Below are 15769 nucleotides of genomic sequence, written 5' to 3'. Positions count from 1 at the left end.
AATAGGATTTATATGTAATTCTGGGAACATAAATTTTTGAGTAAAAAAGTTGTGATTATCGGTTAACCACCTCTGCTTGCTATTTGTGTAACATTCATTTGGTTATTTAGTCTTTCTGAGCTTCAGTTTCCTAATAAAAAGGTAGGTAATAATCTCTCAGTTAACATTGAGATAATCCATATAAAGCACAGTCCTAGCACATTGTAAATTCTCGCATGTTAATACTTGATATTAATAATATTGTAGATTTGGGTTTACATCAGTCTGTCTTAAGTTGAAAATCTACCTGATAAATGTTTTTGAGAGGACTCAAAATTAATTTTTGGTGTTCATGTAATGAATTATGTAGTTTTATGGCCTTTTAATTTTCTAGTTGTTTCTGCATATAGTTGGTATTTGAATATTGACAACTTTGCTAAATATACATACTTTAGTAATGTTAAAGTAGATTTTTTCGGATTTTCTACAACATATAGTCAGATCACATGCAAAGATAATTTTGCTGCTTCCTTTCCAACATCTTTTCCATTTATCTTTTTTTTGCCTTAATGAATTGGCTAAGACCTCTAATAGTATATTAAGGAAATGTGGTAAGGATAGAAATCTTTGAATTGTTTCTGCTTTTATTGGGAAGACATCCACTATTGAAACATAATTATGTTGTATTTTATAGGTATTATGCAGATATTTATTATGAATTTGAGGGTGTTTCCTTTTATCCCTTCTGTTGCTGAGAGTTTCTAGCATGAATGGATATTGGATTCCGTAAAGTGCTTTTTTTGCATCCTTTGAGATGATTGTTTTACTATGTTGTTATATTGAATGATGTTTTTCAGTGTTGAACCAACCTTGCATTCTCATAGTAAAAACTGCTTGTTCATGATTCTTTTTATATATTGCTATTTTCAGTTTGGCCGTGTTTGAGAATAATACCAATATGTTCCTGAAAGATAGTGGTCTATAATTTTTGAAAATTTATAATCTTGATATATTTTGGTATCACAATTATGCTCTGTCCCTCAAATGAGTTGGGTCTTTTGTGCTCCACAGAAGGAAGAGAATTATAATGATTATCGGACTATTCCCTAAAGACCTTAAAAGAGCAGTACTATAGGGATACTGCTACATTGATGTTCATAGCAGCACAATTCACAATAGCTAGACTGTGGAACCAACCTAGATGCCCTTCAATAGATGAATGGATAAAAAAATGTGGCATTTATACACAATGGAGTATTACTCTGCACTAAAAAATTTCAAAATCATGGCATTTGCAGGGAAATGGATGGCATTAGAGCAGATTATGCTAAGTGAAGCTAGCCAATCACTAAAAAACAAATGCCAAATGTCTTCTTTGATATAAGCAGAGCAACTAAGAACAGAGCAGGGAGGAAGAGCATGAGAAGAAGATTAACATTAAACAGGGAGGAGAGGTGGGAGGGAAAGGGAGAGAGAAGGGAAATTGCATGAAAATGGAAGGAGACCCTCATTGTTATACAAAATTACATATAAGAGGAAGTGAGGGGAAAGGGAAAAAAAACAAGGGAGAGAAATGAATTACAGTAGATGGGGTAGAGAGAGAAGATGGGAGGGGAGGGGAGGGGAGGGGAGATAGTAGAGGATAGGAAAGGCAACAGAGTACAACAGACACTAGTATGGCAATATGTAAAAACGTGGATGTATAATCGATGTGATTCTGCAATCTGTATACGGGGTAAAAATGGGAGTTCATAACCCACTTGAATCAAATGTATGAAATATGTCAAGAACTATATAATGTTTTGAACAACTAATAATAAAAAAAAATTAAAAATAAAATTTAGTTGTAGATGAAAAAAATAAACCAATCAATAAATGCAAAAAAAAATTAATAAATTGAGTAGAAAAGTGAAACACACTTTGTTTTGATTAACTATTATCACTCCCATTTAGTGAAAAATCATAGTATATTTAAGAATTGAGAGGAGTTAACAGTTGTAATATTAATTGGTCAAAATAGGCAATAAGTATAGTTTTTTTTTTTTTTCCAGTGCTGAGTATTGAACCCAAGGCTTCATGCATGTTAGGCAAGACCTTGTACCACTGAGCTACACTCCCAGTGCACATTCTCTTTTTATAAAATAATTTTCTTTTTAATGTTTGTTGTAAAAATATTTAATGATGTTACCTGACAGGGTTAATTTATACATAGCACGCTAAGGCAGATTCTTCTCTGTTCTTTATTTTGACCTCAAAAAAATAGATTGCTATTTGAGAGTTTGTGTATGGTGCCACAAAGCTTCTGTTTTTTGGAGTTAAGGCTAGTATGCTATTTGTCTAAGAACACGTTGCTCTTTTTTAATTTTAGTTACATGAGCACGCAGCATACCTTGTGGATAGCATGTGGGACTGTGCTACTGAGCTGCTGAAAGACTGGGAATGTATGAATAGCTTGTTGCTAGAGGAGCCACTTAGTGGAGAGGAAGGTAAGGATATTTAATTATGGTATTTTTGTTGTCTAGACAGTATTGAAAATAGATCTTACTCATTCCATTTCTTTTAGTTTGTTAGTGTTAGAATAATCTATAGAATAGCCTACCTTGTGCATAATTTTATTTTCATATATGTGAATATTAAGCTGTGTTGCAAGATGTAGTTGATGTCAATATAATTTTTTGTGTCTGAGTTCATGTTTTGTTTGCTCAGATAGATTTCACGTGTTGAGGGATTTGGGAAGGTTTAACTTCCCAAATCTTTTCTGTGATAAGTAAGTGGATTTTCTTTTGTATATCAGGTCAGATTTTGTTCATAGGCAGAAGAAACTGTTATGTAAGTTACAAGTGGCATATAGGAATAAGTAGGTTAACCTCTTATTCTTTTTCTTTTTCTTTAGCTCTAACAGATAGACAGGAGAGTGCTCTGATTGAAATAATGCTTTGTACTATTAGACAAGCAGCTGAATGTCATCCTCCTGTAGGAAGAGGGACAGGAAAAAGGGTATGCTAATGTATTTTCAATATTCAAAACTGCATATCTCTTTTCAGTATCTTTTAAAAATTCCTATTTTGTCCATGGAACAAAAATTCATGATTCTTACCTTTTATTTTTCACATGACATTACGTGTGTGTGTGTGTGTGTGTGTGTGTGTGTGTCTGTGTCTGTCTGTCTGTCTCCAAACTACATTTTAAACCATTAGCAATTTTACAAGTTCAAATTTTTTATGTAAGAAACTTAGTTTCTATGCTGGGGCTCAGTGGTAGAGTGCTTGCCTGGTACGTGTGAGGTACAGGATTCGATAGATATTGTCTATGCCTACAACTAAAAAAATATTTTAAAAAAGGATAATTAGTTAGTACCTGAGATACCGTGATTGACAGTCATGTTTTCACAACTGAATGTACTGTACCATTTTAAAAGGTGCATTTGTATGTTTTAGTTTATTTATAGAAAACTACAAGTGAAATGGAGATAATTATTAATTAAAAACAAGAAATTCCTATTTCTTGAGATAAAATTGTAATGCATTAATGCAAAGTGTATTTGCAATTTATACCAATAATTCTGCGGGCTTTCAAACTTTTTTAACCATGAGGCACAAAAATACATTTCTACATCGTAAAATAGTACACATAAATGTCTGTTTGTCTTTGTGTGTGTGTGTGTGTGTGTGTGTGTGTGTGTGGTTGCTAGAGATTGAACCCAGGGCCTTGTACATGTGAGGTGAGCACTCTACCAACTGAGCTATATCCCCAGCCCAAACATGTGTATTTGTGTATAACAAAAACAAAATTTCTTGAAATTATACTGAAATATTCTATGTATTTATATATTTATTATTTTAATCAATTTATTTATTGTTGTTGCTATCATTATTATTTTGGTGTCAGGGATTGAACCAAGGCCTTCTTCATGCTAGGCAAATACTTTTCATAGTGCTAGACCCCTAGCACTCTGTTTTATAAAAATTACTTTTATTTGTAAAATACTTGTATCAGCTTACTATTTTGAATTCATTACCTGTGTGTCATGACCCAAAAGCTAGAAAAAGCTGAAATGATGTACAGTCTCATTATTATATAAGCTCCTATAGTAGATCTCTTTTTGCTAACTAATCTTTATTCCATCCAAAGGCAGTGTTGGTTTGTCTACTGGGGTATTGATTTTCCCTGTAAGACTACTCAATTATTTTTTAAAAATATTTTCAGGTTCTTTTTTTCCTTTTTTAAATATAATGAGTAAGTTATTCTCTTTTGTATCACTTTTAGGGTTAAAGTTTTATAGCAGACACTTGTATGTCTATCATTTAAAATATAGTTTTATTGCTTATTTTGTATGTTTTAATTAAAATTTGAGCTCAACAGTTAGTGAGCTTAGAAAGTATTTATAAAAGACTTTGTATTATTTTAGGTGTTGACAGCAAAGGAAAAGAAGACCCAGTTGGATGATAGGACAAAAATCACTGAACTTTTTGCAGTGGCCCTTCCTCAGTTATTAGCAAAAGTAAGTTTGTATTAATATCATAGTGTTATTATGAAATCACGATTTCTTAAAGTGTCTCAGAGTATTAGAATATTCACCTAGCACTATTTTGAGGTATTTAACTTGATCTTTTTTTTTATTTCAAAGTATTCTGTAGATGCTGAAAAAGTGACTAACTTGTTGCAGCTGCCTCAGTACTTTGATTTGGAAATATATACCACTGGACGATTAGAAAAGGTAACATGTTTTCTCTGTATAAAAAATCCTGTAGAGAAAATTTTAGTTCATCTTAATCATGCTGTTTGTTTATATTTTTTGAATATTTTTTTATAATACAAAAGCAAGCCTATGTCTTACGTGTCTTCTATATATTAGACTGACTAATTAATTACACTTCGAGAATGGTGCTAAAGAGATTTCCCTTTGCTTCATGTTCATAGCTTTATCTTCGTTCTTATATATTACATGGCTTTATCACTGATCATTTATGGAGATTTGCCATGGGTAATTGGATAATAATATCAAAAGGAGCTAATATTCATCAAGCAGTTTTAATATGTTCCAGGAACTATAGGAAGCTCTTTATATGTGGTAACATTCTCATCCAAGTCCTAAGAGATAGGTACTATTATTCCCATCAAATTTGAGAAAGTAAGTATGAGCATATTAGGGTATTTACTTATCATGACTAGAAAAACACCTTAAAATGTATGTCCTATGTTGTAACATTACTATATTTGAATACTTTCCCTATTGTGGTATAGTTGTATAGTCACTTTATGCCTATTGTATATACCTTAGTAGGCATTGCACACATTGGGCATGTGCTCTACTGCTAAGTTATGCTTCCAGACTTATATCTTAATTTTAATGAAAACAATTTTTTTTTTTTGCAGCATTTGGATGCCTTATTGCGCCAGATAAGAAATATTGTAGAGAAGCACACAGATACAGATGTTTTGGAAGCATGTTCTAAAACTTACCATGCACTCTGTAATGAAGAGTTCACAATCTTCAACAGAGTAGATATTTCAAGAAGTCAACTGATAGATGAATTGGCAGATAAATTTAACCGGCTTCTTGAAGATTTTCTGCAAGAGGTACATCCTATAAGTATTTTGTCAGTTGGGCTCTTTCTCTCCTGCAACCTAATTACTCACCCAAATATTCTTCCTGGTGGTAGTGTAGCAGTATGTTGAAAAGATGTTCAGGCGTTTTAATTTTGTGCCTCATCAGGCTACTATTACCCTTCCACCAAAATAAGAAAGTGATAAAAATCTGTGACTTGGAGAAAGTGGAAGACAAACTTGCATCTTTTCCTTTTGTTTTAAATCAGTAATCTGTTTGGTTACCTGATTTTAATTGAATAAAAGGCTATTAGGCAGCTAGGTGTTTATGAAACAGAAAAATAGACTAAGACCAGGTAGTTGAAATAGCAGGGGATTTCTTAGTGTTTTGGTGGTGATGGTGAGAGAGGCCTATATGGTCTTTGATATTGTAGGGCTTTAATTAATCACTGCTGTAACAACTCTTACTTTTGGAGTTTCCTGTGTTTTTCTGTTGTTTCCAAAGAGGTATTTAGTCCACTGACACTCAAGTACACTTGTAATTTATTGTTGTTTTTTTCTTGAAATATATATTCACATTTGTATTTATTTAATTTACTTAAATAAAGTAGAAAGTCCTAATTGTTAATGCCTTTAGCCTTTTCCATTTCACTTTAATAAGACTAGTTGTGATTAATGCCGGAAAAATCATATGGACTTTGTAATATCCAGGGTTTTTGTTTTGTTTTTTGGTAATTTACTGTATTCTTATTTAATCAAACTATTTAGATTTATGTGTGTGTGTGTGTGTGTGTGTGTGTGTTGTGTGTATGTATGTATGTATGTTTAACATTGTAGGCTTATTACATTTTGCTAGTTGGAGAATGTGCAAGTATGTTAATGTATAATAATCACTTTCTTAGTTCAGAATTTCATTGGCTGTACTCTGGACTTGATATAATTGTGATTAAGACAAGTTAATTTAAAACCAAACAATAGTTTATTTGCAACTTGTCGAAAAACTGAAGTTTTAAAACAGGTCCATATGTTTTTGAGAGACCTGAAATTGAATATAGTAGATTCAGTAGTGTTTAAATAATTTTATGTTTCATGTAGTAAGGCTCATAAAACTTTCCAAAACTTTGGTTACCCTGTCTTGGAAAGTGTATTGACAAATGTTGGTATCTAGAAATAACTAGCATATATAGTATATACATTCAGAGGGTTGTCCCCCATTTATTTGTGATTGGTCTGATGTAGCTTTCTCAAACACCATGTTTAGTTTACCTAGGTTTTACTTATTAAGTGTTGTCCTTTATGATCTCTTGCTTATCATCTTCTGTATTTTTATTTGTTGGTTGAGTATATTTAATACTGCGAAGTAGTAGATATCTTCATAGTTTTATGTCAACATTACTCAATGATAAAATGGAAGAAGAATGTTATTCCTTTTTCTGCTCTAATGATCATAGTGTTCCAGTGATAACAACCTTGTGTTGACACAGTACCCCTTCCATTATAGCCTTATATTTGCCCAGATCTAGGTATTAAATGATGAGGGTAATTTGTGGTTTTTATTTTTATTGTTATTTTTAAATTTTTATTCGATGTTAGTGGACCTTTATTTTATTCAATTATTTATATGTGGTGCTGAGAATCAAAGCCAATGCCTCACACATGCTGGGCAAGTACTCTACTATTGAGCCAAAACCCCAGCCCCTTGTTATTTTTTTTAAGGTGGTATCACTACTTTGATAATATAGGATTTATTTTTTCACTTTGATGCTTCTTAATATATAATTCATTCATAGGGGGAAGAGCCTGATGAAGATGATGCATATCAGGTATTGTCAACATTGAAGAGGATTACTGCTTTTCATAAGTAAGTTGAATCTTTAAGTTTATTATTTCTTTAAACTGTAGCAAAATCAACTTGCATGTTTTGTAAGTAAAATTTCAAATTATTTGCTAGACTGCTTTGCAGAAGAAAGTCATGTTTGCAATGGGGTATGACTGAAAAATTATCTAACACTTCTTAAAAAAGTATACCTTTATTTTTTGTTGTAGGAGCATGTTAAAATATTTTCTGTATTTACTTTTTTAGCATTAGATAACACTCAATTCCAAAACAGTTGTGATTAGTCTTTGTTTTTTAATATAATTTAATTCTGTCTTTTTTTGCAGTGCCCATGATCTTTCAAAGTGGGATTTGTTTGCTTGTAATTACAAACTCTTGAAAACCGGAATTGAAAATGGAGATATGCCTGAGCAGGTTCTTATTTATTTACAAGATACATACTTAACTTTGAGAATGAAGGCTTATGACTTTTAAGTTTTACCTGTATTTTGTTGTTTCTTTTTTTTTACAGATTGTTATTCATGCACTTCAGTGTACACACTATGTAATCCTCTGGCAGCTTGCTAAGATTACGGAAAGTAGCTCTACAAAGGTTTGTGGTGGTTCAACAGTGTTTTTATTAGATTAAGTATCATTCCTGAATGATACTTAATTTTTTAGCAAACTTACTCCTTTAATAAGGCTAGTTATCTCAATGAAATCTTGTTTATTTCTTTTCTGCTATGTATGAATGTTTACCTTTAAAAATCCGTCTTGTTTCTAATTTGATGTATACCTAATGAGAGATTATTAAATATTGTTTGTTTCAAGGTATGATTTTTAATTAAAATAAATGTTCACATGTGATGGTAGCATAATTTATGAATTCTCATTATTGATGAGTATATGTAGAAAGATAATATTTTTTAAGTAATGACCAAGAACCTTTGAGTCGAACAGATAAGGCTATTGGATTATATAAATTAAAGATGATAAGCCAGCTGCCCTGGATTGTCTTATGCTTTTGTTTTATTTTGTTATCACCTTATTCATGTAAAAGATATCACTAGTGATATTCCAGATTCATGAAAAATTATTTTATGATTGAGGATAATGTATCAGCTATTAGGTCATAAAGCTTTTAAAACTTTACCCATAGGCAATCGATGGTGTGTCTAGTAATTGAACTACTAACCAGGGCCACATTTTCCATTTGTAAGCTAAACCTTAAATATTGTACTCATAGTCGACAATGTTGCCTTACATATTATTTGGGCTCATTTCTATAAACATTAAGCAGTTTCTGGGAGTTATATATTTAGTTGTTAATAGATATTTCCTTTAAAAAGGAATCCTCTTGATATTGATATAAATTTTCTTTTTTTGCTTAAATCCACACAATAATGTGAAATGCTTAGTTTCTTCATGTATTTAAGATGTTATTATATCACGAGTGGATTTTCATTCTTGAAAAACAAATATAGTATTATTGGTAAAATAGTATACTTTTGGTCAAATACCTGGGAAAAGTCTATTTAGTTAGATAGCAAACTTATAGTGGGTAGTAATCATATTAGTATATATTTGATTTCTTTTACATATAGTAAAAGTTAAAAATTAAAATGGAAAAGAGACAGTTCCTTTGAGTAGAGGAAAAGGGTGAGTAGAAAATTATTTATGATGAAGATTGGTGGAGTTTTCACCAAGTGTGATCTCCAAGTTAAACCTATTTTAACTTCTATTATATAAACCAAGTAAGTACTGTGATTTGGCACACAGTATCAGAAGATGGACTAAAGGTTGTAACTGAAATAAGTTAATGCAGTCTATCTATATAGAATAATTTTATATTTTAAATAATATAATATTTTAAATAAACTGCCAAATGTTTAGAAATATTGAAGACATCTTAAAATTTATGATAATACCACAAAACTGATTTTTACCCCCTCTGAGTTTTTTTAAAAAACGGAAAATGCCATCCCTTTTTAAAGATTTTTTTCCTCATTTTGTATTGATGCATTATAGTTATACATACTGATAGGATTTGTTATTATATATTCACACAATATACATCCCTTAAATTTTTTTTTTAGTTGTAATTGGACAAAATGCCTTTATTTTATTTATTTTTATGTGGTGCCGATGATTGAACCCAGTCCCTCACATGTGCTAGACGAGTGCTCTACCACTGAGCCACAACCCCAGCTCACAATGCCATCCCTTTTTAAAAACTATTTTCTTCCGTTCATGTGTTGGCCACTCTTCAATTAATAAAGTGAACATGGAGCTTATATTTTTAATCTTTTTAAGTATCCTGAGATGGTGGCTTTATTAAAGGTAACCATATGTAATTATGTAAATTTCCCATTCTAAAGGACCCAGACCACTTAGGATATTATCCATTAATATTATTCATACTTTTAAGGTTGGAATTTGGTGAGATTTCTAAGAAAAATGATACATTTTTTTCCTTTTCCTTTCTATTAAAGCTATAAAGTAGAAATTTTCATCAGTTCTCGTGTAGAGTTAATGCATGTGGTAATATTTTGTGTGATTTTAAATAGTTTAACAAAATATATGAATTGTTTACACAATGTTTCAAAATGTTTGTGTTAAATTTTTTCAAGGAGGACTTACTGCGTTTAAAGAAACAGATGAGGGTATTTTGTCAGATATGTCAGCATTACCTAACCAACGTAAATACTACTGTTAAGGAACAGGTTAGTATTTGCTATAGATCTTTCTTAAACGACCTTTATACAATCTGAAATAATGTAAAAAACTTAAGTAATACTAAGATTAACCAAAGTAGAACTGTCTAGAGTCTTCTTGAGTATATCATGCCTTTAAAAAGCAGATTAATTTTGAGCTTGCAACTAATAAAATTGAGTTACTAATGTTTACATGGAGTTTATAATTGCATTATAGATTACCTTCATATGGCAGTTGCTTTATGATGTTTCTTTATGGCACATGGTAAACACTCATTTATATAAATTATAGGTGTATGAAATTATAGAAATAATTCTTGAAAACAATAAGTTTAACAAGTTTGCCTCATAGAGGAAAAGTCCATTAGGTTTTGTCAACCCTGAGAATATCAGATGTTGACATTTTTATGCCCATCCTGACATCAGTGTGGTCATTGTCTGAAATAAAAAAATTTTTAAATATATATATATATTTTTTAGATGTTGATGAACTTTTATTTTATTCATTTATATATATGTAGAGCTGAGAATCGAACCCAGTGCCTCACACATGCTAGGCAAGCGTACTGCCACTGAGCCACATCCCCAGCCCTAAAATAAAAATTTTTAATTGCAATACCTTTCTTTCCAGTATTTCCTTCTCACCCTGTGCCTTCATGGTTTCATTACCTCCAGCCTTCTCAACTCTGGAAATAGACCTGGTTTGATCTTAGGTCTAAAATCATGTTTATTTTTAATTCCCTAATAGGATAAAACTTCATTGAGAACGTGCTTTTTTTCTTTTTTCTTCTTTTGGGTACTAGGAAATTAACTCAGGGGCACTGGACCACTGAGGCACATCTCCAGCCTTATTTTGTATTTTATTTAGAGACAGGGTCTCACTGAGTTGCTTAGTGCCTCACTTTTGCTGACGCTGGCTTTGAGCTCACGATCCTCCTGCCTCAGCCTCCCAAGCTGCTGGGATTATAAGCATGCCCTGAAGGAACATGCTTTTTAAAATATTTTATTAGATAAATGTTTCATAAATGTTTCTTAAGAACTATTAATATTTTTAAACAAAATGCTTTATTAACTGAAATATCCTACCATGTGTAAATTACTACTGTAGTAGTAAGATGACAAGATACTGAATGAAGGGGTAAAAGCTTAAAGAAAAATTAAATGTGGTTAATTTCAATAAAGCAAAATATTAATATCTGCTTTGTGCCCCGTATTATAATTTGTCTTTCCGTCTGTAGTCTTAATTTAAAATGCATTTGCTAGTTGACATTGTGACCCAGAAGTTCTGTTTTCCCTTTCCCAATATATAATTTTTTGCAGTTACATTTTGAGTAATTTTACCTGTGTTTGATTTCATTTGGCAGAGTTTTTATTAAGTTCCTTTGTTTATTAAATGATACTCTTAGAGTTATCTGATGTGTAATACCTCCTTATATACTTTGTAGTTAATCCCCTTTGCATGTGAACAATGAGTGCTTTAATTTATCATAGCCATTTTTATCTTTATTCTAGTACTCATTTCCTTAATATGTTATTTTTTCCCATAAAACATAAATTGATACCAAGTTATGTATATTTCATAGTTGAAAATGAATACCCTTAAGCATCTTAGTATAGTACAGAGTATAGGCGATTGGAATCAGAAAACCTTAGGTTAAGTCCTGACTCTGCATATTGGCAGCTCGTATAAGCCATTTAATATTGCTAAAATTTTTGTAAAGATAACATTTGTGAAATTACTTTTTAAGATAATAAAGTATTATGCAAGAATTAGTAGTCGTTACAGAAATTAAACTTCACAATTTCAATATCTTAGGAAAATACTAAGCAATGCTTTTCTTTAAGAGTTTCAAATAAAGTTAAATTTTATTTTGGCTTTAAATATATAAGATATTGTGACTACTGATTAAAAAACCTTAAATTATAACATGATTTCCTTTCTTTTAATAGGCCTTCACTATTCTGTGTGATATTTTGATGATCTTCAGCCATCAGATTATGTCAGGAGGGCGTGATATGTTAGAGCCATTAGTTTACACCCCTGATTCTTCATTGCAATCTGAGTTGCTGAGCTTTATTTTGGATCATGTCTTCATTGAACAGGATGATGATAATAATAGTGCAGGTAATTTTATTGCCATCTTTTTAAGTCTGTTTTCTACTATATATCAAATTTAAGTAGCAATGTTGTGCTGTCTTGCACTATGATACATTTTATCCTCAACTCATTACATCAAGTTTTCAATTTTGCAAATATAATGATTATTTCAAAGTTACCATAAGTAGTGCATTCCTGTAATCCCAGTGACTTTGGAGACTGAGGCAGGAGCATCACAAAGTTTGAGGCCAGTTTTTACAATTGAGTAAGACCCTGTCTCAAAATATTAAAAAGGCTCGGGATGAGGCTCAGTGGTAGAGAGCCCCTGGGTTCAATACCCAGTACCAAAAAAAAAAAAATGGTATATTTGTTGCTCTATTTATGTTTTCATAGGTGTTATACATATGGGAGAATGGGACAAAATAGGTAAAGTATGAAACATGGGTATATGGTCTAGCACATTATTGTTCTTGCGATATTGTAGACAGTGTTGCAGAGTACAGGCTTTCAAATTAGATCTCTGCTTCTCCCTAGCCCTGTTTCTAACCTGTTTCTAATTTGTAGCCACCTCGTGGAAATAGGAGGGTTAATTAAAATTGAGCAAAGGTACTGGTATAGTATCTGAGCATATCATAGATGCAGTAATATTTACTCCCTTCCCTCATTCATTGTTAAGTTCAGCATTCATATAATTTGAGGAGAAACAAATATTTAAGTGACTTTTTATTATGTCCTTGTATAACACAGGTTTTTGTTATTTGAGAGTGTTATGTGACCTCTAGATGCTTGAAACAATTTTAGAAAATGCTTTATAGAAGTCTGGGGCAGTAAAGAATTTGGACAATAATCAAATCAAATTTGCTTAGTGTTAAGTTATTCTTCACACCCTAATTGCATACCAGATGCCTTTCTTGAATGTGAGGTCGTAGAAAAGCAAGTATTTGGTAGATTCTTTCTGGGTTTGTTTTAATTTGAAGTTTCACTTGAAGGAAAATAAAACATCAACACATTGCTCTCCATACATAAACTGACACATCACTGTATGTCACAGTCTAAATAAACATATAATTCTAGACATGGCTTATAGCCTATTTTTGGCAATGCTGAGCTTTGTACTCACACAATTGAGAAGGCCAGGGTAGTCAAATATTTGTCTGTGTTGTAAAGGTCATATGCTTTCAGTTTTTCTCCTTTCACACTCAGCCATTGGTTTAGTTAAACTTCAGTTCTTAGTATTTATTTGACAGAGACATTTATTTGTTAGTAGGCAGTATACTATTTGGCATGGATATTAAAGAAATTTAAAAGTGTTTTCCTCCAAAAATTAAATTCAAATGGAAAAGAAATTTAAAAACAAGTAGGAATATTATAATTTGATAAGTAATAAAGGCATGAACAAAATATGGTTCATATAAATGAAGTTTCTAACTGGTCTTCATCTGTGAGAGAACCTAACATCTGAAACGAATCTGAAAAGATAAGTAGTGCTTTTTAATTTGTATGGGAAAACAAGCGTTGCATTATAAAATCTGATGCAAAATAAGTTTTGATATATAGCCCTTTAGTTAATTGGGGACTACCTTGGCTTTATTTAAACCATTATAAATTGAGTAAGAAAGAATAAGCTTGCCAGTTTTCCTAAATTTTCTACGAGTTTCCTAGAATTGATGCCCCTTTAAGTCTTAACTCCTTGGACTTGTTTTTTGTCTGTTTACACTTTTCAAATGAAATGTTTCCAGTCCTTTGGAAAATTATAAAATATTAACAGATTTGTACACATTCATTCATCAGTCTTTATCAAAGTATTGGTTTCAGATTTAAAAAAAAATAAATTACAACTTCAAAGTCACTCTCATTCCTCTCTTTCCCAATCGCATTACTCGGCTCTTTTCCTAGAGATAATTACTATCCTAAATTTGGTGCTTATCACACCTGTACTTTTTTTGTGTGTGTGGTTCTGGGAGTCGAACCCAAGGCTCTTGTACATGCGAGGCAAGCACTCTACCAACTGAGCTGTATCCCCAACCCAACACCTATACATTGTAATTTAATTTACTTATTTTTTGAGCATGAAAGAATAGGATTGACTCCTGCAGGGTGAGAGGGGACATACATGATAAGGCTTGCCCCATTATAATTTTATTTTACTATGTATATAAAAAATATAAATAAGTTAGTGGTTTTTTTTTCCTTTTTACCTTATAAGTAATTAAAATCTATTCTTAGTGCTAAGAGACTGCAGTTAGTATCACTCAACTGTGGATTTGGAAATGATTCTGTCATTTTGAAAATTAAATGTCAAGTACTTACGCAAGGAACCAGATCAGAAATATGTGAAAGTGTCTTAAAAAGACAGAATACTCCTAGGCTAATCTAACTGAATATATTTAATACATATAAAGCAAGACTTTAAGTTAAAGATTTGGAGGTGAGGTGGGATGGGATGCTTTTAGAAGCGTAAAGAGAATTCTGAGATTGGTTGCCTTCAGGAAAGAAGGATCTTTAACCAACAGATGTTGAATATGCAGATCTCATTGACAAAACATTCTGTTAGGGAAGTATGTGTTAGGCAAGCCTAGTCTGACTTCACTTCTGACTCATTCCATTTGTTCTTATTCCATGTTTACAACCTCCTGATTATTATTTCATCTCACAACAAAGTACTCTACTGGAATAAACTAAGTGGCTATAATTCTTTATTTTAATTTCAATGTATTTTCCTTTTACAAACTCTCCGATAGAAGAGTGAAGATATAGTGTGAATTAAAAAATATATGCTTGCAGTAAAATAAAAGGTGGCATAATATTTGGAACTTTTCCCCCAGATGGTCAGCAGGAGGATGAAGCCAGTAAAATTGAAGCTTTGCACAAGAGAAGAAATTTACTTGCAGCATTTTGTAAGCTAATTGTATATACTGTGGTGGAGATGAATACAGCTGCAGATATCTTCAAACAGTATATGAAGGTAAAGTTGAAAAATGGATGGAAGATAATTTTTGAATACTAAAAAAGATATATGACAACACTGGCTTTTATGCTTGAATTGAATTTTTATGCTTGCATTGAATTGTTAAAATTTTCTAGTGTAAAAGAAGTTTATTAAAGAATACTTAACATTATGAAGTTTAAGAGATAAAGCTCTAATTTGTACAAATTTCTTTTCTAGTATTATAATGATTATGGAGATATCATCAAAGAAACAATGAGTAAAACAAGGCAAATAGACAAAATTCAGTGTGCTAAGACTCTTATTCTCAGTTTGCAGCAGGTAAGACATCAAGTGTACCAGCTTTACCTAACATAATTAACACTTACGAAGGTTATACTCTAAACTGGGCAAAGGATGCATTTAGACAGATCATAGTAGAAATATAAAATATTCAACCTCACTTGTAGAGAAGTATTGAGATCTTTTTTTTGCTTTCCAATTGTGGCACAATTGGCAAAACCCAAAGCTGTCTAAGTTATGGAAGAAATGGGTATGGAAAGCAGTTTATCAGTAAATGTGTATTATATTTCTGCAGTGGCTACTATGTAGCACTTAGAATTAATGTAAATATATTTCTATTAATTTATAAAAATCTTCATAATATGTAGTTCAAGAATAAAACAAAA

The 15769-nt window shown here is 31.5% G+C and overlaps 1 protein-coding gene across 2 annotated transcripts in view; it reads left to right on the top strand.

The window, feature by feature from the left end:
* The first annotated feature begins 2270 nt into the window (after nt 1–2270).
* Nucleotides 2271–15769, top strand: part of Stag2 (stromal antigen 2) — a 35724-nt gene continuing 22225 nt past the window's right edge. The window contains exons 1-12 of one of the 2 annotated variants that reach the window (XM_015498541.2): nt 2271–2465; nt 2873–2976; nt 4388–4480; nt 4607–4696; nt 5356–5559; nt 7317–7387; nt 7690–7777; nt 7875–7955; nt 9973–10065; nt 12007–12181; nt 14980–15119; nt 15321–15422. In XM_015498541.2, the coding sequence (XP_015354027.2) occupies nt 2381–2465; nt 2873–2976; nt 4388–4480; nt 4607–4696; nt 5356–5559; nt 7317–7387; nt 7690–7777; nt 7875–7955; nt 9973–10065; nt 12007–12181; nt 14980–15119; nt 15321–15422 (1326 nt within the window). In that variant the 5' untranslated portion in view covers nt 2271–2380. The remainder of the gene's footprint in view (nt 2466–2872; nt 2977–4387; nt 4481–4606; nt 4697–5355; nt 5560–7316; nt 7388–7689; nt 7778–7874; nt 7956–9972; nt 10066–12006; nt 12182–14979; nt 15120–15320; nt 15423–15769) is intronic. The other variant, XM_048797060.1, reaches the window with a different exon arrangement.

This window comes from Marmota marmota, unplaced genomic scaffold (assembly GCF_001458135.2).
Source record: "Marmota marmota marmota unplaced genomic scaffold, marMar, whole genome shotgun sequence".
Lineage (NCBI taxonomy): Eukaryota > Metazoa > Chordata > Mammalia > Rodentia > Sciuridae > Marmota > Marmota marmota.
The sequence above is the reverse complement of the archived record's forward strand: the minus strand, read 5'-3'. Positions and strand labels throughout refer to the sequence as shown.